Source organism: Callorhinus ursinus, unplaced genomic scaffold (assembly GCF_003265705.2).
Source record: "Callorhinus ursinus isolate GAN/ISIS: 27379988/994484 unplaced genomic scaffold, GSC_fseal_2.0 scaffold9, whole genome shotgun sequence".
Taxonomy (NCBI): domain Eukaryota; kingdom Metazoa; phylum Chordata; class Mammalia; order Carnivora; family Otariidae; genus Callorhinus; species Callorhinus ursinus.
The window spans coordinates 24,953,465-24,977,141 of NW_027397071.1; the positions used below are offsets into that span (position 1 = coordinate 24,953,465).

Here is a 23,677-nt window from a genome sequence, read left to right on the forward strand (position 1 = left end):
AAACCACAAAGTAACATTTATTGATCTATTTCATAGTAAATTCTGTCTTGATATCTATATAAATGTTATTTACAAAGCAAATGATAATCCAGTGTGATGAAAATCCTAGATTTTGTTTCTACTGGTCCCTCCCCCCTCTACCCCACAAATAACCAGGCCTTATTCCAGAAAAATTTTAAGGTAACTTCCAGGTATAAAAATAGGTAGTAGATGATAAGGACCCTAACAGAAAAATGTAATACAACAGAATTGAATACAACAGAATTCAGAGGTATAAAAATTCATGTCTGTTTGGAGTGATATCACGAAGTTAGTTTCTGATATACTTATTCTCATATATTTGGGTTAGGAGAGGTTCATGAAAGCTCATGCAACTTTTGAAAGAAAGGGAGGAATTTATGGGGCTAAGAGTAGGAAGTGGAAGTGAGAAAGACACTATTATTTGGTTCTGGTTATTCTACATAGGTGGAAATAAAGAAAGAAAAGATTAAATCAGAAAACAAAATGTGTGATTCTAAGGTTCCAAAAAAACTACCCCTACCCCCACCAAAATTATTTGCATATAAGAGCAAATGTGTTTTTCAAAGAGCATATAAATGTCAAATGAACAATACATGACAATAGTTATCATTTGCTCTTCAAGGTACCTCTCCTGACATCAGCGTCTGTGTTGTTTCTTTCCTCACACTAAATCAATTACCCACCAAAATCAATGCAATTTCTAATCTTGTCTGGCAGCATGCTGGTGATTTTATAGCACCATCAGAACACATTACCTTGAAAGGCAAATACTGCAAACTTTATCTGTTGCATAACAGTCACAGGTCAGGCTAGCTGAGCAAGAACTGGCAGTTTTCCTCATCACACCACTATTCATAACTTTTGTAGAAATAGCCTTCTTTTTTGTTGCTAACTTTCTAGATAGTACATCCCCAGTCTTTGACTGCTTCATAAGCTGTAAAAGAAAAGTCATATTTCCTATTTTCATGATATTTAACATGATACCTTCAAATGCTAGTATGGCAAAACGTTAACAGTAGAAACATAACTTTTAAAACTGCCGAATGTGCTGCTGGATTTTAAGTAAACAGTTGTCTATTATTTAAGATCTTTTTAGGTTTTCCTGTTGAATAAACATTTTAAAATTTACTAAACAGTCCTCAATTGGTAAATACTTGACTTACACTTTATCAGAACTTTTCCTGATTTATGTTACAGAAGTATAACATAGTTACGTTCTAGTGTCTAACTCCATTTCAGAACTGTAAACTGCACAATTACATTGGCTAAAATCAGAGTTTTAATTTGTTGCTCATGCTATCTAGCTGTTACAGGATATCATAAGTCAATTTAAAACCATTTAACATTGATTACAATTTCGTAAACGTTACAAACATCTTTACACTATCACCTGTGTGTCAGAAATGTGTTAGTTATTTGGAGCTCACGTTCTAGCCAATGAGAGAAAAGGCCTTAATGTTCTAAATGTTCCTTTAGAAAAGAGCAACAACAGTCAGCTAACCAAAAATGATGAAAAATTCCACCAGAAAAGTTCAGGAAAAAAACTGGAGAAAATTGTTGACAAGATGCTCAAAGCAGTTAATACCGTCTGCCACAGCAAAACTCTACTTTTAAAAACTTAGTGATAATAAATACTAGTCTACCAATCCCTAAATTCTCTTCAGTGTACAACTGACTGATGATTGCACTATGAAGCTACATTACTTACTTTCACTGCAGGGCTCTCATGTGAAATGGAGCTGTGTATATTGAAATTTCTTTCTCCAAAAACAGAGCGCTGGACAGAAAGGCCTACAGATCCCTCCTACAATACCAACAAAAACAAGGAAAATAAGGATTATATCTGTAACACTTTCTGCCAGCCGTACTCTGCCAGTTTTGAAAGAGTTAAGTGACATGAAACAAAAACAGCTGCATCCAAGTCATTCTCAGGCACCAAAACACTTCTGTGAAAGGAGAGAATAGTCTAGACAGAACTCTTAACACCCATACAATGTTAATCATAATCCACAAATAATATATAACTAAAGAATTTAAAAACCACCTGCATGGATGTTACATTTTTGCTGTGCAGCTAAAATGGAGATAGACACTTCAGAATTTTTCCCCTATAACTAATGTTTTCTTTTAAAAAGGATAATTAATCTGAACTTGAGAACATGCAGGGAAAATTTGTTATTTTCCATATTTGTTACATAATGTAATGACAGACACATTATAAATCTACCGAGTAATTTCAGTTTTGAAATGGTAAAACAATCCATTATAAATCTTAGTGGAATCTAATCCATTTGATATTTAACAAATGTAAAAATAATTTTTTTAATTGCAAGTATTATCCTGGTATTATATCTCCCTCTGTTGGATGAGGAAGTACATTTTTAAAACCTTATTAGTATTTAAGAAATAAAAGAGGTAGAACCTTTCCATCTTTTCCTTGTTTAATCTGACTTTGTGCATGTGCGTAGGGCCTTTTAACAGAAGTTTTCATGGTGGGCTGCTGATCCAACTCCTTAGGTGCTGCTGGGCCACTCAATGAAATCTTGTTTCCTGTGATTACATGGGATTTATTTTGTGAACAACTTTCCTGCTGAGCTTCAGACTGGACAAATTTGAGAAGCTCTATTTTCGTATCATGGGTTCCTTGGGCCAAACCAAAGTCTACCAATGCATACCTAAGACAGACAAAAGTAAGCATTTTTACTTCTGTGTAACAACTAAAGCTTAATAACATAATATGCTCAAGTCATATTCATACAAAAGTTAATTCTTACGGGATCAATTAAGAATTTATAACATTCTTGAAAAAACAAGAAAAATGAGTTTATAGACAAGGTAATGATTTAGTAGCTAACTAGGCTTGAAAATTAAAAAATGATACATCCCATACACACACAAAAATCTTTCTGCCCTTTCTCCAATGGCCTGTGCTAACAACGCAGACAAGGACTGCAGGATAGAAGCCCAATCCTTTGTTCTCTTACAATGGCAGAGATGGCATCACAGTAGATAATTTTTAACTAAACAAGCTTAAAAAATTTAATTAAAATCATGGGTTTAAAATTTGATTTAAAGAAAATTAAAGAGACAAGTCAGAAGTATAAAATTCAAGAAAAGAAGTTATAATTCTATACTCCCTAACATCCTCAGTGTGACCGATTGTATACTGAACAGTATTAAAGTTAGGTTTTCAGCTTACAATGCCTCTATCTGTATAAAACACACACACACATATATAAACATATACAACATAAATATACATAAAAACACAACTTTAGTGTTGAAACAGGAAATTGGCTATCATGTGGGCAATCCTCTCCTTTACTCAAAAAGAAAAATGAAGCCCAGAGATAAGAGCAATGTGAAGGTCAAAAAGGCCTAGACCTTTTCTAAGTTTCTTTTAGCTAAGTGCTATTTCCACGGAACCATGGTATATCTAATGATGTACAGTGCTTTACCAATAAAATTTTATCTTTTGTTTCACTGTATTTCCATTCCCCAACCACAATGAAAATTTGAAACAAAAAAAAATCTGTGCATGGCTGTTGCAGAATGTTCTGTATCTCCAAGATGAACCCCATAGCACAAATTCTTTCAAGTGTAGTTATTTTCTGGTAATTTTTCATACTTACTTTTTCAGGCGCCTATTATATAAAAAATTGCTGGGTTTAACATCACGGTGAACAATACCAAACTGATGAATGCGTTTCAAAGCTTTGAACAGATTAAACATATATTCCCGTACTTCTTGAAAGGAAAGAGAATTCAAAATGTCCTAAAATAAAATTATGAATAAGGTCATAAAATTGTTTTCAATTATTTAGCCAATAAAAATTCAGGAAGTATTAACACCTACCAAAAAGGACTCATGCTCCAGATATGGCATAGCAATAACCACATGATCATTTTTCCTAAAGCAGTATTTAACTCCCATGACATTGTCTTGCCCCCTAGTGGAAAAATGCATAATGAACTTTAGAGGAAAGGTCAAATGAATTGAAATTTTGTGCTCAGTTTCTTTAAAAATGAAGTTTTAGCAATGCATAAATAATGCTAGAAAACTACTTAAAACCAACTTGTAGGATAGTATACATGTTTGACCTGTACACGATAAAGTTTAAAAAAGAAAGCAGCACCAGTTATGAGGTTACTATAATAATTCAAACATGAGATAATTATAGTTTTAAATTGGGGAAATGACAGAATGAGAAAGACAACATGAATAACAAGAATGAATTAACAAGCCTTAGCCAATAAAATAACAATAAATAAGTTAATTAAAAAATAACAGCTAACATTTATTGAGCATTCACTATATGCCAAGCTTTGATCTAAGTAAGCACTTTACATTTATTAACTAATTCACTTAATCCTCACAACAGCTCTATCAGGACAATGCCATTATTTCCTCCCCCTTTTGTACAGATAAGGAAACTGAGGCACAGAGAAGTTCAGGAATGTTCCCAAAGACACTAACCTAGTAAGTCATGGAGACAGGATTTGAATCTGGATAGTCTGCTCTATATCTGTGCTCTAAATTGCTATGCTATACTGCATCATAAAAGATGAGGAAAACAGGGTAAAGCTGACTTCCATAGTTTTGAGCCTAAACAACATGGATACCAACAAAATATGTGGAGAAATCAGGAAAAGAAGCATTGAAAAATAAGACATTTTGATAAAAATTTCTAGATACAAAATTACATCTTATGTGAGAAGTGAGAGGTCAGTGACAGTACTTGAGAAGTGATACCTAAAGCTCTGAAAATGATTTGAGAGAAAACTTGAGTTTTGGAAAAGTCTCAAGTTGGAGGGCAAAATAAGGAAGAAGAGGCAGAAAGCCCAGAAAGGGATGTCACCCAGATGACGAGTTTTAAAGGAAGGTAGTAATCAGTATGAAGGTCATGAGACTAAGGACTGAGGGAAGTCTTTTAGTTTGGCAAAGAGGAATTAACTGGTAATTTTTCAGAAAGCAATTTAAGTGGAAAGGAAGAGGCCACACAGGACTTAAGGAGGGAAAACAGGATACAATGGAAGCAGAACACTCAATTTGCCTGAAATATCTGGCAAAGAAGAAAAACCAGTGTGGGAGCTAGAAAGGAAGCAAGATCAGATAAAGATTTTTTTTTTTTTTTTTTTAGCATGCACTTTTTTGGAGTATATGGAAAGGAAAAATGGTAGAGAAAATATTTAAAATATGGAAAAACAATTTTATCCAGGTGACTAGAACGTATATAATTCTGCCTTAGAGAGGCCATCTGATCGTCTTGTCTTCTCTAATAAACAGGGGGGTGAAATGAAGAAATAGACTTGTCCATTCATCCAATAAATATTCAGTGGGCAGTTATGTGGCAGACATTATGTTAGATATTAGGAAAGGGAAGGTGAATTAAAATTAACATGATTTCTGCCCTCATGGAGTTTATTATCTAATGAGCAATAACAGATAATAAAATAACATATGACAGATTACAAGAGTTTTGAAAGAGATCAAAAGGTACTGTGAAAATAACAAATAAGTGAATCTAATTTAATTCAGAAGACATCTTTGTTTTTGTTTGTTTTTAAGTAGGCTCCAGGCCTGGAGTGGAGCCCGACTCGAGGCCTGAACTCAGGACCCTGAGATCAAGACGCGAGGTGAAATCAAGAATCAGATGCTTAACTGAGCCACCTGGGTGCCCCTCAGAAGACATCTTTGAAGTGGTGCCACTCTTGCTCAGATCAGAAAGAAGAGAGGTCAGCATGCAAAGACTGGGAGAGGTCTCACTGGGAAACAGTGTGGGTAGTGACAATAAGATGAGGAAGCTTGAGACAAATCTGAGGAACTAAAGAAATTAGAGCACAGAGAGAGGGAGATAGGAAGAGTGGCACTGAGAGTGGTATTGATAAGGCTGGATTTTTTTTTTCCCCCAAAGGACACTGGGAAACCACTGAAGGATTTTAAGGGATGGAACTAATAGTATACAATTTACATTACACACACACACACACACACACACACACACACACACACAAATTTTTATACTTTAAAAATCATTCTGGCTGTTTTGTAACAATGGGATTCAGGGAGAAAGAGAAGCAGCAGCCTAGTTTAGCAATCTAGGCTCGGTCTGAAGTAGTGGTTGAGAAGACAGAAAAACATGGATGGATTTTTAGATATATTTTGGCGGTAAAATGGCCAAGACCTGATGATGGATGCCAAGATGAGCAGATAAAACAGGCTGTTGCAATAGGGGTTTTTGGGCAAAGGAGTATTAAAATTTAGTTTACAGAATATGTTTGAGATATTTATTAGGTGCTCAAGTGGGTATGTCAAATCAGCAGGTGGGTATATACAAATCTGCAGGTAAGAGGTCTGAGGCAAGATACATACTTATGGAAATCCCTACCATACACTGAAAACCACATGGAAATAAATACTACCTACAGAAGAGTCCGGAGCAAGAAAGCCCAAGATCAGGCACTCCAACATTTAGACGTCAGGTAGAAGAGGAAGAACTGGCCAAAGGATACTGAAAGTGAAAAGCCAAATAAAGCAGAAAGAAAACAAGGAGTGTGTGGCAGTACCGAAGTCAAAAGACAATGGTTCAAATCAATGTTACGCACTGCCTATGTTCATATGAACAGAAAAAGAAAACTGGCAAAACAGAAGTCATGGTTGACTCTATCTAAAGTAGCTTCGGTTTAGCACAGAGGACAGCAGACACTATGAGTAGTGAAGGTAGGGTGTGAAAGTGAAAACAGTATATGTAGATCATTTTTGGGAAGCCTGGCGGGGAAGGGCAGCAAAGACTTGACGGAGCAGCTGGAAGAGGGATGGCAATACAGGGGCATAAGAGATACTAGATCATGTACCTTAGTTGACAGGAATGACCTAGAAGGGAGAGACCAATAAGAAAGACATGGCAGATGTTTCTGTTGTTCAAAATTAAAGTATGAAATGAGGCTGTCAATAGCTGAGGAGATACGAAATATGAATTCCCTACATTTTAAAAAATATCTAGATCACGGTTTAGGATTTGGCAGGAAGATTAGAAAAAGTGGGAAGAGAAGAGGAAGTCAAGCTGAGACTCAAGGGTAATCCACTCTAAAAATATAAATTTAATTAACCATCCCAACGTTAGAGGAAAAATGCTACCAAACTGCAAACACCTGACTAAAAAATGTTTAATTCATGGATAACCTCATCATCCCTGTTAGATATACCTTAAAAAAATCTTAAAAATTATACACAGCCAGTTCAATTAAAATATCTTTAAATTACCTACCCAGCCACTGTTAGGCACTGAAGTTCAGCTGCAATTCTTATAGGATGACTTGTTGGAATTAGGTGTTTTAGAGCAATTTTCTCTTCAGGTCCTACTTGTAACTGTGCTGTGGCCAAATAAACAGAGCTAAAGGTACCTGTAAAACAATTTATTAGATTTTTCAATATTTGGTTTTTAAAAATGTCAATGGAACAATGCTAAAATAGAACCTAAAAACTGTTTGGATTCCATAAGATTATTCTAATCATTAATATATTTAATGATATTAAACATAAAGAGTAACAACATTTATAAATAGAACTTTCAATTTTTAATAAATTCTTAACTGTTCTCAGTTCTTTAAAGGGTATATTAATTTACCAAAGCTCTACAGCAAATCTATTTGCCTGGGTTAAAATAAAATTTTTCCATGGTCACAATCCATTCTAGTAAGTATTTTTCTATAATACTGTCATTTGAAATTACTTTCTTACGACTTGGATACAGGTCTGTTAGAAGCATAAATGTTAATAGTCTTCAGGGAAAAAAACCCTACAAAAACACCTAGGCTTTTAAATTCAGCATTAAACTAAACAGAAACCATAAAAGAGTGGCCAGTTAAATTTGAGAAATACTGAGTTAAAACAAATTGATAAATTTGTCTACTACAAAATTTTCCAGAGCTTTAATGTGTTTTAAGTACATCACGAATAACCAAAAGGGAGCTATACCTACTACATTTTCCAACTTACTTAGCTATAGAACATCCTCCTCCTCCTTCCCCCCTCCAAGAATAGCTATCAATTTGTTAGGAGGACACCAGTGGATTCCAGAACAGAGTTTTGAACACTAAGTCAGAACACACTGGGATTCAGTCCTGCACCCTGCTCAGCAGGGAGTTTCTTCTCCCTCTCCCTCTACCCCTCTGCCCTGATCATGCTCTTTCTCTCTGAAGTAAATAAAATCTTTAAAAATTTCTTAAAAAACAAAAAAGGTAAGGAAAAGATGGAAAGATCTACTTCTTACATCCCAAATCATCTCATCTTCTAATTTTTCTGCCCCCAATGACCCAGCCTTTTCTTGTCTGACGCTTTTCATTGTAAAAAGCAAACAATGAAATAAGTGGAAGGTTTTTTGTTTTTAACTATTTAGGCATTTCCCAATATAGCCACCAAAAATTTCTATTATCTTCACTTCACAATTGATAAATTCACCCTTCATTCAGTCAACAAGATTGCCAGTCTCTCAATGACATTTATGTTAACACAGACCATCTTTTTAAAAAAATTTACTTATTGGGGGTGGGGGGAGGAAAAAAGAGAATCTCAAGCAGACTCCCCACTGAGTGTGGAGCCCGATGTAGGACTCAATCCTTTGACCCTGAGATCGTGACCTGAGCTGAAACCAAGAGTCGGACACTTAACCAACTGAGCCACCCAGGCACCCCAATACTGACTATTTTATAAATATCGTACCACTTTCTTTTCATCTATTTTGCCACCTTAGGTTTCATACATGTTTCAATGTACAGTTCTACCTAACTATAATGGAGAAAGGAAAAGGAGCTGACTTCCTGACTTCCCTTGATCAAATTCCTCCATATGAATTTACAATTTCTCATTCTTAATAATTATTAATGGTATATTAGTATATCAATACTTTTAATGGTATAACAGCATAAAGATTAAAATAGCACTGTTCATTTTACTGTAAATACTTATTCTTTCACTCTTTCCAGGGGAAAAAGAAAACGTGATGTCATAATTAGTAAAATGACCATGGTCTTAATATTTTAGAAAGGATATACTTTTCAATAGGAAATAGTAATGAAAATCAAGATTATACAAAGGAAAATATAAGGAAAAGAAACTTATAAAGTTATCTCTAAATTACCTTCTCCAATTTTGTCCTTAATCTTAAACAGACTACCAAGCTGTGGTACAGCTTCATAAAGCTTCTCAATATCTTTTTTAACACCTATCAAGGAGGAATAATTTATAGTTATAATTAATGAGACTATATTTTATACTTTAAGTTAAAATAAACTCGAAATAAATTCTAAAACAAGAGTAATTAAATTACAAATTAAAAAATTGCTATGATAAATCTCAAATCATGATAAAAATACTTAAAATCCCATTAAATTGCTGTAACACACACACACCTCTTGAACAAACAGATAAAACTGGTAAGTCCCAGAATCACACACATCAAATCGGTATTATTCTGGAATTACATACTAGCAGATACATTGTGACTGCATAGAGTACAACACAATAAACAAGCTAAATTAAAAAAAATAACTAAACAATTTGTCCTGCGATCACTAGATGGCATGACAAGGACATAATGCAATCTTCTTTAAAACTATTTCTCTCCCCTAAAGACACAAAATCTTACAGGCTTGGGAAAGTTTTATATATTGAATATTCATAGTGTATCTTCCAACAGAAAAGTCTACTAAAGCCCTCAGGAATGTTAGAAATACTTTTAAAGAATTGTCCCAATTATCAATAGTATCCTCTATCCTTGAGAGCAAATATGATAAATTGCTATTTTTAAATATAAGCTCTTTACAAAAATACACATGGTTAAAATGAGAGGCAATAATACCTGTTTGTGATAAACTACTGAATATAAAAGAAAACTACATACTTATTAAGAGTCACTGGATTTTGGAGGGGGAGGGGCAAGATGGCGGAGGAGTAGGAGACCTAAATTATGTCTGGTCCCAGGAATTCAGCTAGATAGGGCTCAAACCATTCTGAACCCCTACGAACTCAACAGGAGATCGAAGAAAATAGCAACTCTCTGAACAGAAAAGCGACCACTTTCTGGAAGGTAGGATGTGTGGAGAAGTGAATCCAAGGCGACATTCGGGAAGATAGATGGTGGGGGAGGGGGCCTCCGTTAGCTGCTACTGGCAAGTGATAGAGCAGCCAAGTACAAAATCAGAACTTTTAGAAATCTGCTCCGCTGAGGGACGTCACTCCAGTGGCTAAGTGGGGGCTGGAACACTTGCTGGGACAGTGGGGTCTCAGGACCCTCGGGGTAACAGAAAGACCAGGGGTGCCTGAGTGCAACAGAGCTCCCAGTTAACAGAGTAGGGAAGCCGGCTGCAGGAGGCCTGGGCTCTCAGCTCGGGTTGCCATAATCTGTGATCCGCGGCACAGTTGGGCCACTGCTCCTCCAGCGGGGACCCAACAAGCGGCAGATCCAGGGAGACTCCCATTCCTCCCCCAGGAGGAGCGGCGCGGGAGCGCACTGCAGGGGTCTGCTGGGTTTGGAGACTCCACACCAGGTCAGGTGCCAGAGATAGAAATGCTCGGTCACAGGCTGGGTGAGCACAGGGTGGGCCGGAGACCAGGGAGACGGGAGTGATTGACTGCTTTTCGCTGGGGCTCACTGAGGAGTGGAGCCCCAAGTTCTCGGCTCCTCCCCAGCAAAGACTGGGAGGCCGCCATTTCACTCTATGGAAAGCTTGCAGGGAACAAAAGCTCCTGAGAGCAAACCCGAGCAGATTACATAGCCCAGACGGGCAAGGACGGTGCAATTCCACGTCCCGCAAAAAACATTTGGGAACCATGGCAACAGGCCCCTCCCCCAGAGGATCAGCAAGAATAGCCAGCCAAGACCAAGTTTACCCATCATTGAGAATGGCAAAACTCCAGCGCTAGGGGAATACTGCACATAGAATTCATGGCTTTTTTCCCCATGATTCTTTAGTCTTTCAAAGTTAATTTTTTTTTAACTTTTTCTTTTTTGAATTTTTCTTCTTCCCTTTTTCAAACAACATCTTATCAATCCCTTTTTATTTTTCATTTTTAGAGTCATATTCTATCCCTTCATAGTAGTTAACCTTATTTTTGTTATATATAATATAAAGTTGTTCTCTCTTTAAAATTTGGGGATACAATTTCTTCTAACAGACCAAAATATACCCTAAATCTCTAGTGTATGGCTTTGTTCTAGTCTCCTGCCTCATCACATTCTTTTTTTAAAATCATTTTTTCAACCAACTTCTTATCAATTCCTTTTATAAAATTTTTTATAATTTTCATTTTTACAGTCATATTCCATACCTTCATCATATTAACCCTCATGTTGTACATATATAAGTTTTTCTTTCTTTAAAATTTTGGGAGGCACTTTCTTCTAACAGACCAAAATAAGCCCAAAATCTGGTGTGGGGCACTGATCTATGCACCAGACTGATCATATTCGATCATATTCTGGTTTTTTTTGTTGTTTGTTTTTACCTTTTTCTTTTTTCTTTCTTTCCCTTTCTTTTCCCCCAGTTTCAGGTCTCTTCTGATTTTTTTAGTGTGTATTTTTCTGGGGATGTTGTTACCCTGTTAGCATTTTGTTCTCTCATTCATCTATTCTCCTCTGGACAAAATGACAAGATGGAAAAAAATCACCTCAACAAAAAGAACAAGAGGCAGTACCAACTGCCAGGAACCTAATCAATATAGACATTAGTAAGATGTCTGAACTAGAGTTCAGAATGATGATTTTAAAGATACTAGCTGGGCTTGAAAAAAGCATGGAAGATATTAGAGAAACCCTTTCTGGAGAAATAAAAGAACTAAAATCCAACCAAGTCAAAATCAAAAAGGCTACTAATGAGGTGCAATCAAAAATGGAGGCTCTGCTAGGATAAATGATGCAGAAGAGAGAATTAGTGATACAGAAGACCAAATGATGGAAAATAAAGAAGCTGAGAAAAAGAGAGATAAAACAACTACTGGATCATGAGGGCAGAATTCGAGAGATAAGTGATACCATAAGACAAAACAATATTAGAATAATTGGGATCCCAGAAGAAGAAGAAAGAGAGAGAGGGGCAGAAGGTATATTGGAGCCAATTATAGCAGAGAACTTCCCTAATATGGAGAAGGAAACAGGCATCAAAATCCAGGAGGCACAGAGAAAACCCCTCAAAATCAATAAAAATAGGTCAACACCCCAACATTTAATAGTAAAACTTACGAGTCTCAGAGACAAAGAGAAAATCCTGAAAGCAGCTCGGGAGAAGAGACCTGTAACCTACAATGGTAGAAACATTAGATTGGCAACAGAACTATCCACAGAGATCTGGGAAGGGACTGGCATGATATATTCAGAGCACTAAATGAGAAAAATATGCAGCCAAGAATACTCTATCCACCTAGGCTGTCACTGAAAATAGGAGAGGGGCACCTGGGTGGTTCAGTCGTTAAGCGTCTGCCTCCGGCTCAGGTCATGATCCCAGGGTCCTGGGATCAAGCGCCACATTGGGCTCCCTGCTAGGCGGGAGGCCTGCTTCTCCTCCCTCTCCCACTCCCCCTTGCTGTGTTCCCTCTCTCAGTCTCTCTCTTTGTAAAAGAAATAAATAAAATCTTAAAAAAAAAAAAAAAGAAAATAGGAGAGATAAAAAGCTTCCAGGACAAACAAAAACTAAAGGAATTTGCAAACATGAAACCAGCCCTACAAGAAATATTGAAAGGGGTCCTCTAAGCAAAGAGAGAGCCTAAATGTAACACAGCCCAGAAAGGAACACAGACAATATACAGTAACAGTCACCTTACAGGCAATACAATGGCACTAAATTCATATCTTTCAATAGTAAACCCTGGTGGTGCCTGAGTGGCTCAGTCGGTTAAGCCGCTGCCTTCGGCTCGGATCATGGTCCCAGGGTCCTGGGATCAAGCCCTGCATCAGGCTCCCTGCTCGGCAGAGAGTCTGCTTCTCCCCTGCCTGCCATTCCCCCTGCTTGTGCTTGCTCCCTCCCTCTCTCTCTGTCAAATAAATAAATAAAAATCGTTAAAAAAAAAGTAAAACCTGAATGTAAATGGACTAAATGCCCCAATCAAAAGACACAGGCTATCAGACTGGATAAAAAAACAAGACCCATCGATACGCTGTCTACAAGAGACTCATTTTAGACCCCAAAATACCCCCGGATTGAAACTGAGGGGGTGGAAAACCATTTACCATGCCAATGAACACCAAAAGAAAGCTGGGGTGGCAATCCTTATATCAGACAAATTAGATTTTAAACCAAAGACTATAATAAGAGATGAGGAAGGACACTATATCATACTTAAAGGGTCTATCCAACAAGAAGATCTAACAATTGTAAATATCTATGCCCCTAACATGGGAGCAACCAATTATATAAGCCAATTAATAACAAAAGCAAAGAAACACATCGACAACAATACAATAATAGTGGGGGACTTTAACACTGAAATGGACAGATCATCTAAGCAAAAGATCAACAAGGAAATAAAGACTTTAAATGACACACTGGACCAAATGGACTTCACAGATATATTCAGAACATTCCATCCTGAAGCAACAGAATACACATTCTTCTCTAGTGCCCATGGAACATTCTCCAGAATTGATCACATCCTAGGTCACAAATCAGGTCTCAACCGGTACCAAAAGACTGGGATCATTCCCTGCATATTTTCAGACCACAATGCTTTGAAACTAGAACTCAATCACAAGAGGAAAGTCGGAAAGAACTCAAATACACGGAGGCTAAAGAGCATCCTACTAAAGAATGAATGGGTCAACCAGGAAATTAAAGAATTAAAAAAATTCATGGAAACCAATGAAAATGAAAACACAACTGTTCAAAATCTTTGGGATGCAGCAAAGGCAGTCCTAAGGGGAAAGTATATAGCAATACAAGCCTTTCTCAAGAAACAAGAAAGGTCTCAAATACACAACCTAACCCTCCACCTAAAGGAGCTGGAGAAAGAAAAGCAAATAAAGCCTAAACCCAGCAGGAGAACAGGAATAATAAAGATCAGAGCAGAAATAAAAAAAACAGAAACCAAAAGAACAGAACAGATCCACGAAACTAGGAGCTGGTTCTCTGAAAGAATTGACAAGATTGATAAACCCATGGCCAGACTTATCAAAAAGAAAAATGACCCAAATCAACAAAATCATGAATGAAAGAGGAGAGATCACAACCAACACCAAAGAAATACAATTATAAGAACATATTATGAGCAACTATATGCCAGTAAATTAGATAATGTGGAAGAAATAGATGCATTCCTAGAGATGTATAAACTACCAAAATTGAACCAGGAAGAAATAGAAAACCTGAACAGACCTATAACCACTAAGGAAATTGAAGCAGTCATCAAAAATCTCCCAAGAGCCCAGGGCCAGATGGCTTCCCAGGGGAATTCTACCAAACATTTAAAGAAGAACTAATACCTATTCTTCTGAAACTGTTCCAAAAAATAGAAATGGAAGGAAAACTTCCAAACTCGTTTTATGAGGCCACCATTACCTCGATCCCCAAAAACAAAGACCCCACCAAAAAGGAGAATTACAGACCAGTATCCTTGATGAACATCGATGCAAAAATTCTCACCAAAATACTAGCCAGTAGGATCCAAGAGTACATTAAAAGGATTATTCACCATGACTAAGTGGGATTTATGCCTGGGCTGCAAGGTTGGTTCAACATCTGCAAATCAATCAATGTGATACATTAATAAAAGAAAGAACAAGAACATATGATCCTCTTAATAGATGCAGAAAAAGCATTTGACAAAGTACAGCATCCTTTCTTGATCAAAACTCCTCAGAGTATAGGTTTAGAGGGTACATACTTCAATATCATAAAAGCCATCTATGAAAAACCCACAGCGAGGAAAAACTGAGAGCTTTCCCCCTAAGGTCAGGAACTCGGCAGGGATGTCCACTATCACCAATGCTATTCAATAGTATTAGAAGTCCTAGCCACAGCAATCAGACAACAAAAAGAAATAAAAGGCATCCGAATCAGCAAAGAAGAAGTCAAACTCTATTTGCAGATGATATGATACTTTATGTGGAAAACCCAAACCCCTCCACCCCAAAACTGCTAGAACTCATACAGGAATTCAGTAAAGTGGCAGGATATAAAATCAATGCACAGAAAGCAGTGGCATTCCTATACACCAACAACAAGACAGAAGAGAGAGAAATTAAGGAGTCTATCCCATTTATAATTACACCCAAAAGCATAAGATACCTAGGAATAAATCTTTTTTATTTAATAGAATTTTTTTTGAAAGATTTTATTTTATTTATTTGAGAGAGAGAATGAGATAGAGAGAGAGAGAGCATGAGAGGGGGGAGGGTCAGAGGGAGAAGCAGACTCCCTGCTGAGCAGGGAGCCCGATGCGGGACTCGATCCCGGGACTCCAGGATCATGACCTGAGCCGAAGCCAGTCGCTTAACCAACTGAGCCACCCAGGTGCCCTACCTACGAATAAATCTAACCAAAGGGGCAAAGAATCTGTACTCAGAAAACTATAAAATACTCATGAAAGAAACTGAGGAAGACACGAAGAAATGGAAAAACGTTCCATGCTCATGGATTGGAAGAACAAATATTGTGAAGATGTCAATGGCTACCTAGAGCAATCTACACATTCAATGCAATCCCTATCAAAATACCATCCACTTTTTTCAAAGAAATGGAACAAATAATCCTAAAATTTGTATGGAACCAGAAAAGACCCCAAATAGCCAGAGGAATGTTGAAAAAGAAAAGCAAAGCTGGTGGCATCATAATGCCAGACTTCAAGCTCTATTACAAAGCTGTAATCATCAAGACAGTATGGTACTGGCACAAAAACACATAGATCAATGGAACGGAATAGAGAGCCCAGAAATGGACCCACAACTCTATGGTCAACTAATCTTTGACAAAGCAGGAAAGAATGTCCAATGGAAAAAAGTCTCTTCAACAAATGGTGTTGGGAAAATTGGACAGCCACATGCAGAAGAATGAAACTGGACCATTTCCTTCCACCACACACAAAAATAGACTCCAAATGGTTGAAAGACCTCAATGTGAGACAGGAGTCCATCAAAATCCTAAGGGAGAACACAGGCAGCAACCTCTTCGATCTCAGCCACAGCAACTTCTTCCTAGAAACATTGTCAAAGGCAAGGGAAGCAAGGGCAAAAATGAACTTACAGGGACTTCATCAAGATAAAAAGCTTTTGCACAGCCAAAGAAACAGTCCACAAAACCAAAAGACAACTGACAGAATGGGAGAAGATACTTGCAAATGACCTATCAGATAAAGGGCTAATATCCAAAATCTATAAAGAACTTATCAAACTCAACACCCAAAGAACAAATGATCCAACCAAGAAATGGGCAGAAGACACGAACAGATATTTTTCCAAAGATGACATCCAAATGGCCAAGAGACACATGAAAAAGTGCTCAACATCACTCAGCATCAGGGAAATCCAAATCAAAACCTCAAATGAGCTACCACCTCACACCCGTCAGAATGGCTAAAATTAGTAAGTCAGTAAACAACAGATGTCGGCGGGGATGCGGAGAAAGGGGAACCCTCCTACACTGTTAGTGGGAATGCAAGCTGGGGCAGCCACTCTGGAAAACAGTATGGAGGGTCCTCAAAAAGTTGAAAATAGAGCTACCATACGATCCAGCAATTGCACTACTGGGTATTCACCACAAAGATACAAATGTAGGGATCCAAAGGGGTACGTGCACTCCAATGTTGATAGCAGCAATGTCCACAATAGCCAAACTATGGAAAGAGCCAAGATGTCCATTGACAGATGAATGGATAAAGATGTGGTATATATATACAACGGAATATTATGCAGCCATCAAAAGGAATGAGATCTTGCCATTTGCAACGACGTGGATGGAACTGGAGGGTATTATGCTGAGTGAAATAAGTCAATCAGAGAAATACATGTATCATATGACCTCAATGATATGAGGAATTCTTAATCTCAGGAAACAAACTGAGAGTTGCTGGAGTGGTGGGGGGTGGGAGGGATGGGGTGGCTGGGTGATAGACAATGGGGAGGGTATGTGCTATGGTGAGCGCTATGAATTGTGTAAGACTGTTGAATCACAGACCTGTACCTCTGAAACAAATAATACATGTTAAAAAAAAAAGAAGATAGTAGGAACGGAAAAATGAAGGGAGGGAAATCGGAGGGGGAAACAAACGATGTGAGACTAGGACTCTGAGAAACAAACTGAGGGTTCTAGAGGGGAGGGGGGTGGGGGGATGGGTTAGCCTGGTGATGGGTATTAAAGAGGGCACGTATTGAATGGAGCACTGGGTGTTATATGCAAACAATGAATCATGGAACACTACATCAAAAAACTAATGATGTGGGGCGCCTGGGTGGCTCAGTTGTTAGGCGTCTGCCTTTGGCTCAGGCCAGGGTCCCAGGGTCCTGGGATCGAGTCCCACTTCGGGCTCCCTGCTTGGCAGCAAGCCTGCTTCTCCCTCTCCCACTCCCCCTTGTTTGTGTTCCCTCTTTCACTGTGTCTCTCTCTGTCAAATAAATAAATATAATCTTTAAAAAAAAATAATGATGTAATGTATGGTGATTAACATAATAAAAAGTCATTGGATTTTATTACAGTATCTAAGCCAACCATCAGCTACTTTTTCAGTTATAATAATAATATGAATAGTGTATATAATGGTTTAAGCTATTTTCAAATCGTTTTCACATGTATTATCTTTTCAGATCTTCACAATAGCACTGAGATATTGGCAGAACAGGTATTATCCTGATTTTCACTTGATCTTAGCCAAAAGGCCGAGAAGCGATTATCCTGATTTTCAGATAAGAAACCCTACTCAGGGAAGTGAAATCATTTGTCCATTTAACAAACACTGTATTTTTAAAAATGCTTAGCGATGGGTAGTTAAAAAAAATTTAACAATTTGGTGCAGCCCCTGTTCTCTAGGAACTCAGTCTAGTGGGAAAGACAGATTTTAAAAGCTCACTCTGCAAAGACAGTAATTATAATAATACAGGAATGCATATATTACTAGATAGAAGGAGGGGGAGGGGAATGAACACATCTGAAGGTACCAGGAAGCTTCAGGTGACAGTTAAGCTGTGTTCTGATGCACTCACCAAGTAGAAAAAGTGGATGAGGTATTTCAGGAAGAAGGAATTATGTATGTAAAGACATGGAAAAGGAAAAAGACGTGGATTATTTTGGGGGGGAGAGGTGGGTGAGGGAAGTAATGAAATTCAATGTGGCTGAAGAAGGGAAGGACAGAGAATACAAGTGAAAGCCATGGAAATTTTTAAGCAGGATGATAAGTAGAGGACGAATTTGAGGGGAAGGAAGAACAACATTAAGAGCTTTCAGAGACTAGGGGCGCCTGGGTGGCTCAGTCAGTTAAGTGGCTGCCTTTGGCTTAGGTCATGATCCTAGGGTCCTGGGATACAAAGTCCTGCATGGGACTCCCTGCTCAGTGGGAAGCTGCTTCTCCCTCTCCCTCTGACCTCCCCCCATGCTCTAGTGTGTGTGTGGGGGGGGGGTGCGCACACACATTCTCTCTCTCAAATGAATAAAAAAAAAAAGAGCTGGAACTATGTAACAGGCCAAGAAGATCTAGTCCAATATTCTTTCCACTCTATCAATCAATATAAAGATTACTTTCCCATCTACTTCATAGGTGAAGTGGAGAAGCTTTATGGGTTTCAATACAAGAGGCAAGACTATAACCGTAATTATGCGTACCAGTATTGGAGACGGGAGGCCTAAATTAAAATCCTGGCTCCAATATTTGAGAGGCACTATGACCTTCCTTGAGCACACAGCTTATCACCTTGAGCCTTAGTCTCCCCATCTACAGAAAAGGGGTAGTAACTGTACCCATGCCACTGAGATACTGTGAGGATTAAATGAAATAATATACATAAGAGAAACTTTTAACAACAATGCCTGGCACATAGTAAATATTAAATAAAAGTGATAATTCTTATTGTAATTATTGTTATTAACATTATTTATCACTTCTGCTTTTATTATTTCCTCTACTTGAAATCTTTTTCCCATATAATTTCATGTGGCTGGCTCAATGTTCAGGCTTCTCTGACACCCTATTTAAAAGCATTCCTCTCATTACTCAAATTACCCTGCTTATTGTCTTTAGAGTACTTACTCACTATAAAATCATCCTGTTTGTTTGTTTGCTGTCTGCCTCCTCCCACTAGAATATAAGCTCCATCAGTACATTTCCCTATTTATATAATTTACCATAGTACATTCAGCTCCTAGTTAGAAATGCCTGGCATATTTGTTCAATGAGTGAATGATTACTATCATTATGGGGCATTCAGAGATAGCTGTGGGGAAAAAAAAAATCAAAGTTTAAGAAGCTACAAAAGAGTGAAGCCAAAGACAGTAGCAGCTACCTCACTATCAGTTACCACACTACTTCACTCTAAAAACCAAAACCAAGGCCTGGGGGGTAAAGTCAGCTTTCTAGCAGTCATAGTTGCCACAGTCAATTACAATCTTTCCTAATGAGTGTCAATTCCAACCAGCTTCAAATTCCAGTGTTATAGAAAACGCACCATGAAAGGTACTAAAATGGTATGTTCAATTTTATATTACATTTCCTTGATTCTGAAAAACAATTTTTAAAACTCTGAAATTGGGATGCAACCTACAATTACTGTCAGCCAGCATCAACAAACTTACAGAACAGGTATCAGTACCTTAAAGAAAATCCAAGAAATCATAAAGGAGCATTCACATTTAACCCTTAAGCGCAGATGGTTGTAGGGAGCAATGGTAAAGGTGGTGAAGGAGAAATCAGATGTAGGCCAACTCCACATAACTGGGCTTTTAGGAGTCCATTAACAATGGCTTTAAAAAAATAAACTCTTCAAAGAAATGCTGCATCACTAATGTAGAGAGAACAATATTGTGAGGGGGGAAAAACAGGATGTCAGTGAGTCTAAGTACTAAAATTGATTCAGAAGAGAAAGGTGAAATGTTTGTTTTCCTTTTTAATTATGTACCAGAGACATACAATTATTTGTCTAATTAGATCTCAAAGAACTCTTTCAAAAAGTTTAAATTAAAAATTCTAGGTGATAAGAAAGCATTGTGTCATAGTATAACTGGCAGCATTTCTGAGCAGTATATAAAATGGTGTATCTAACAATGATATTTATATATGATGAAATATGGTAAGAAGCCTGTTTGTAGTCTTTTTATTACTAAATATATTAAAGTGTTTGTGTGCATCTTTTGTTGTATGTGTATATATGATTAATAACACCAAAAGCTTTGTAGTAGTATGACACAGAGTTGTGCTGTCTACTAGTTTCATGCTACTATTTAAATTTAAGCTAAAGTTCAAAAAAATTAAAAATTTTCCCAGTCACACTAGCCACAAGTGACAACAGAGACATCTCCATTATCACAGAAGGTACTACTGGAGTGCTGATATAGAAGAGAGCCTAGATTCAACTCTTTATCACTAAACCACATTAATGTCCAGTTTCTTAACCTGCAAATCAAAGGGGTCAGATTAGACAAACTTTACTTCCAAGTCTGAGTTCCATATTTTGGAACTTCCCTCTGTAGTAGCATGAGCTGGCAGTTAGTAGTAGAGATGCTGGTTAACTATTAGAAATCACCAGAGAAAAATACATGTAATAAGGAACTACTGTAATGCACAAACCATGTGAATGACTATGTAAGCTCAATGTGCTTCCATACCATTCACTAACTTGCTATGTACTTACCGGTCTTTACAAAACTCAAAATATGCTTAGTTTCCTGTCACTACACAACAACTCTGACATTTTTAAACAACAGTAAAACTTTCTGACAACCAAACTAAATGCAAAATCCTCAAATCTAAAGTGGAGATGAGAGTAAACAGCAGAGTGTTAATGTTAAACAATGGAAACTACTACTAAAGGCAGAGATGAATGAATATATACTTTGAGGATTAGGGCAAGACTGTGAAAAGTCTACAAGCCAAAAAATTAAATGCCTATATTTTAAACATAAAGGTCTAGGCTTCTGTTTTGAAATTTTAAGTAAAATTTTTTTTCCTGCTACATAATATATCCAAGTGGTTTTATTTATTTTTTTCCAAACATATCCAAGTGGTTTTAATAAAGCCACTATACTCACTGTTTTCATCATTGCTGGCCTATATAATCTATATGTAACATAGCCAGAGTGATCCTGTGAAAGCTAAGTCACCATGTCACTATTTTGCTCAAACTCACTAATAGTTTCATAACTCGCTTCGTATAAAAGCCAAGGAACTACCTCCCCTCCTCACACCTCTCTGCCATCACTCCCATCACCCCCCAGCTTCCAGTCACAAGGACCTCCTCGCTACTCCTAAATGCTAGGCACCTCCCATCTCAGGGCCTTCTCCCTTGCTGTTTCCTCTGCCAGGGAATGCTCTCCCCCAGATTTCTACATAGCTCACTCCTTTACCACCTTCAAGTCTTAGTTCAACTGTTACCACACTGAGGTCTTCTCTGACCAATTACACTTATTAAAATCACAATCTCCTCCTCCAACGCCTCCTATCTCCACTTCCCTTCTATATTTTCTTCACAGTACTAAACCACTTTTGAATATTTCTTTATTGTCTATCTTTCCCCTAGACTGAGGGCATTGATTTTTGTCTATTTTATGCACTGATTTATCCCAGCACCTAGAGAAGTGACTGCACATAATAAACATTTAATATTCATCATATAAATGAAATGTTTTCAATTACTTACCAAGGGGTAAAACTAACACTCTAGGAATATATGTGATGCTTATTCTGGAGCTTCATGTACTGCCTGACTTACATCTCTTAAACTAGGAAGATCATATAATTTAACCCAAACTGAGGCACTCTTGAGAGTGAAAAGGGGTGCTAATAAGGACAGTGTGACAACAGGCATAAACTGGATCTGTCCCAGGCAAATCATATGGCACGTATAACCTATTTTAGTAGTATCAACTAAGAGCATCCACATAACACACCAAATGCATGCCTTATGGTATAGTTCAACAATACAGAGGAAAATAAACATTTGATACAATATTATGCCCAGTACTTTGTTCATTGGAGCATTTTTCTTAATAGGTAAAAATGGAAAACGATCTAAAGTTTCAATAAAAAAGGTAATTAAATTATAGCATACTATGCAATGAAACATTAGGCAGTCAATTTAAATCAAGCTGTAGATTTAATTACATAAGAAATGTTCAAGTTACATATTGCTAAGTAAAAAAAATAAAGATTAGAAGTAAGTTTGTTACATTCCTAATTTATTCTTTTCTTAAATGTACCTCTGTATGCACAGGAAGAATAAGGGCTGTAACAAAATGTCAACAGTGGTAGTATTTGTATAGTAGGATACTATTTCCTTATTTTGGCTTTCTATACTTTGTAAATTTTCTTCAATAAGCATGTATAATTTTTTATCAAAAAAAAAGCTATAAAAAACTGACAAATATCCCAAAACAAAAGATCATGATATTCATCCATTACACTAAGTATTTTACTTTATATCCTTGCATTAAGCCATTCACTGGGGGTGCATGGGTGGCTCAGGGACACCTGGGCATCTGTCTTCAGCTCAGGTCATGATCTTAGGGTCCTAGAATGGAGCCCCAACTCCGGCTCCCCGCTCAGTGAGGAGTCAGCTTCTCCCTCTGCCCCTCCCCTGCTTGTGCTCTCTCTCTCTCAAATGAATAAATAAAATCTTTAAAAGAAAATAAACCATTCATTCAAGTATTTTCAAGCACCTACTATGTGCTAGACACTATTAGATTCCGGGAATACAAAGATACATAAAAAGTTCCCAGCATTCAAAAGTTATTCCATCAAGGGAAAGTAAATCATATTAGATCATGAGACAGTTATGGGCCTGGATCTCATCAGCTTTACTCCTGACTGAAGTTGTTTTTGATATAACCTTAGCTTTTACTAAGAGTCATTAGAAAAAAGGTATGACTAAAATTTCAGCATGTTTTATGAATTATCAAAGGTATTGCTTGGGGCGCCTGGGTGGCTCAGTTGGTTAAGTGTCTGCCTTCGGCTCAGATCATGATCCCAGGGTCCTGGGATCAAGCCCCGCATCGGGCTCCCTGCTGAGCAGGAAGCCTGCTTCTCCCTCTCCCACTCCCCCTGCTTGTGTTCCCTCTCTCACTGTGTCTCTCTCTGTCAAATAAATAAATAAAATCTTAAAAAAAAAAAAAAGTACTGCTTATAAGGTTCAATGTTCTGATATGTAAAAGCCATAAAACTTTAGAAATTTAGAATAAAATTCATCTTTTATTTCTCAGATTTTCAGAAGAATATTAGAAAAGGAGCTTTCACTTGAACATAATACTAGAACCAAGTCAGATTCATCTGTTCATATACTCTGCCTGAAGCACAACATACACCAGGAGCTGTATGAGATACTGCCTTCGAGGAGCTTACAGGATAACTGGAAAGACAAAATACACGGAGTGCTAAAAAATACAAAAACGATAATACAATGACTGTTATTGTATTATGTGTCCAATGACATAGGGGAAAGCTGAATTGCGAAGAACAGGAAAAATGGAAGAGGGA

The 23,677-nt window shown here is 37.4% G+C and overlaps 1 protein-coding gene across 4 annotated transcripts in view; it reads right to left on the reverse strand.

Moving 5' to 3' along the window:
* The window catches only part of CDC7 (cell division cycle 7), a 32,810-nt gene that overhangs the window by 6,965 nt on the left and 2,168 nt on the right, over positions 1–23,677 (reverse strand). For 2 of the 4 annotated variants that reach the window (XM_025872174.2, XM_025872175.2), the window contains exons 3-9: positions 9,162–9,245; positions 7,290–7,425; positions 3,878–3,971; positions 3,654–3,796; positions 2,444–2,696; positions 1,730–1,825; positions 777–955 (exon numbers count right to left, since the gene is read on the reverse strand). In XM_025872174.2, coding sequence (XP_025727959.1) covers positions 777–955; positions 1,730–1,825; positions 2,444–2,696; positions 3,654–3,796; positions 3,878–3,971; positions 7,290–7,425; positions 9,162–9,245 — 985 coding nt within the window. The remainder of the gene's footprint in view (positions 1–776; positions 956–1,729; positions 1,826–2,443; positions 2,697–3,653; positions 3,797–3,877; positions 3,972–7,289; positions 7,426–9,161; positions 9,246–23,677) is intronic. The other 2 variants (XM_025872176.2, XM_073896327.1) reach the window with 2 other exon arrangements.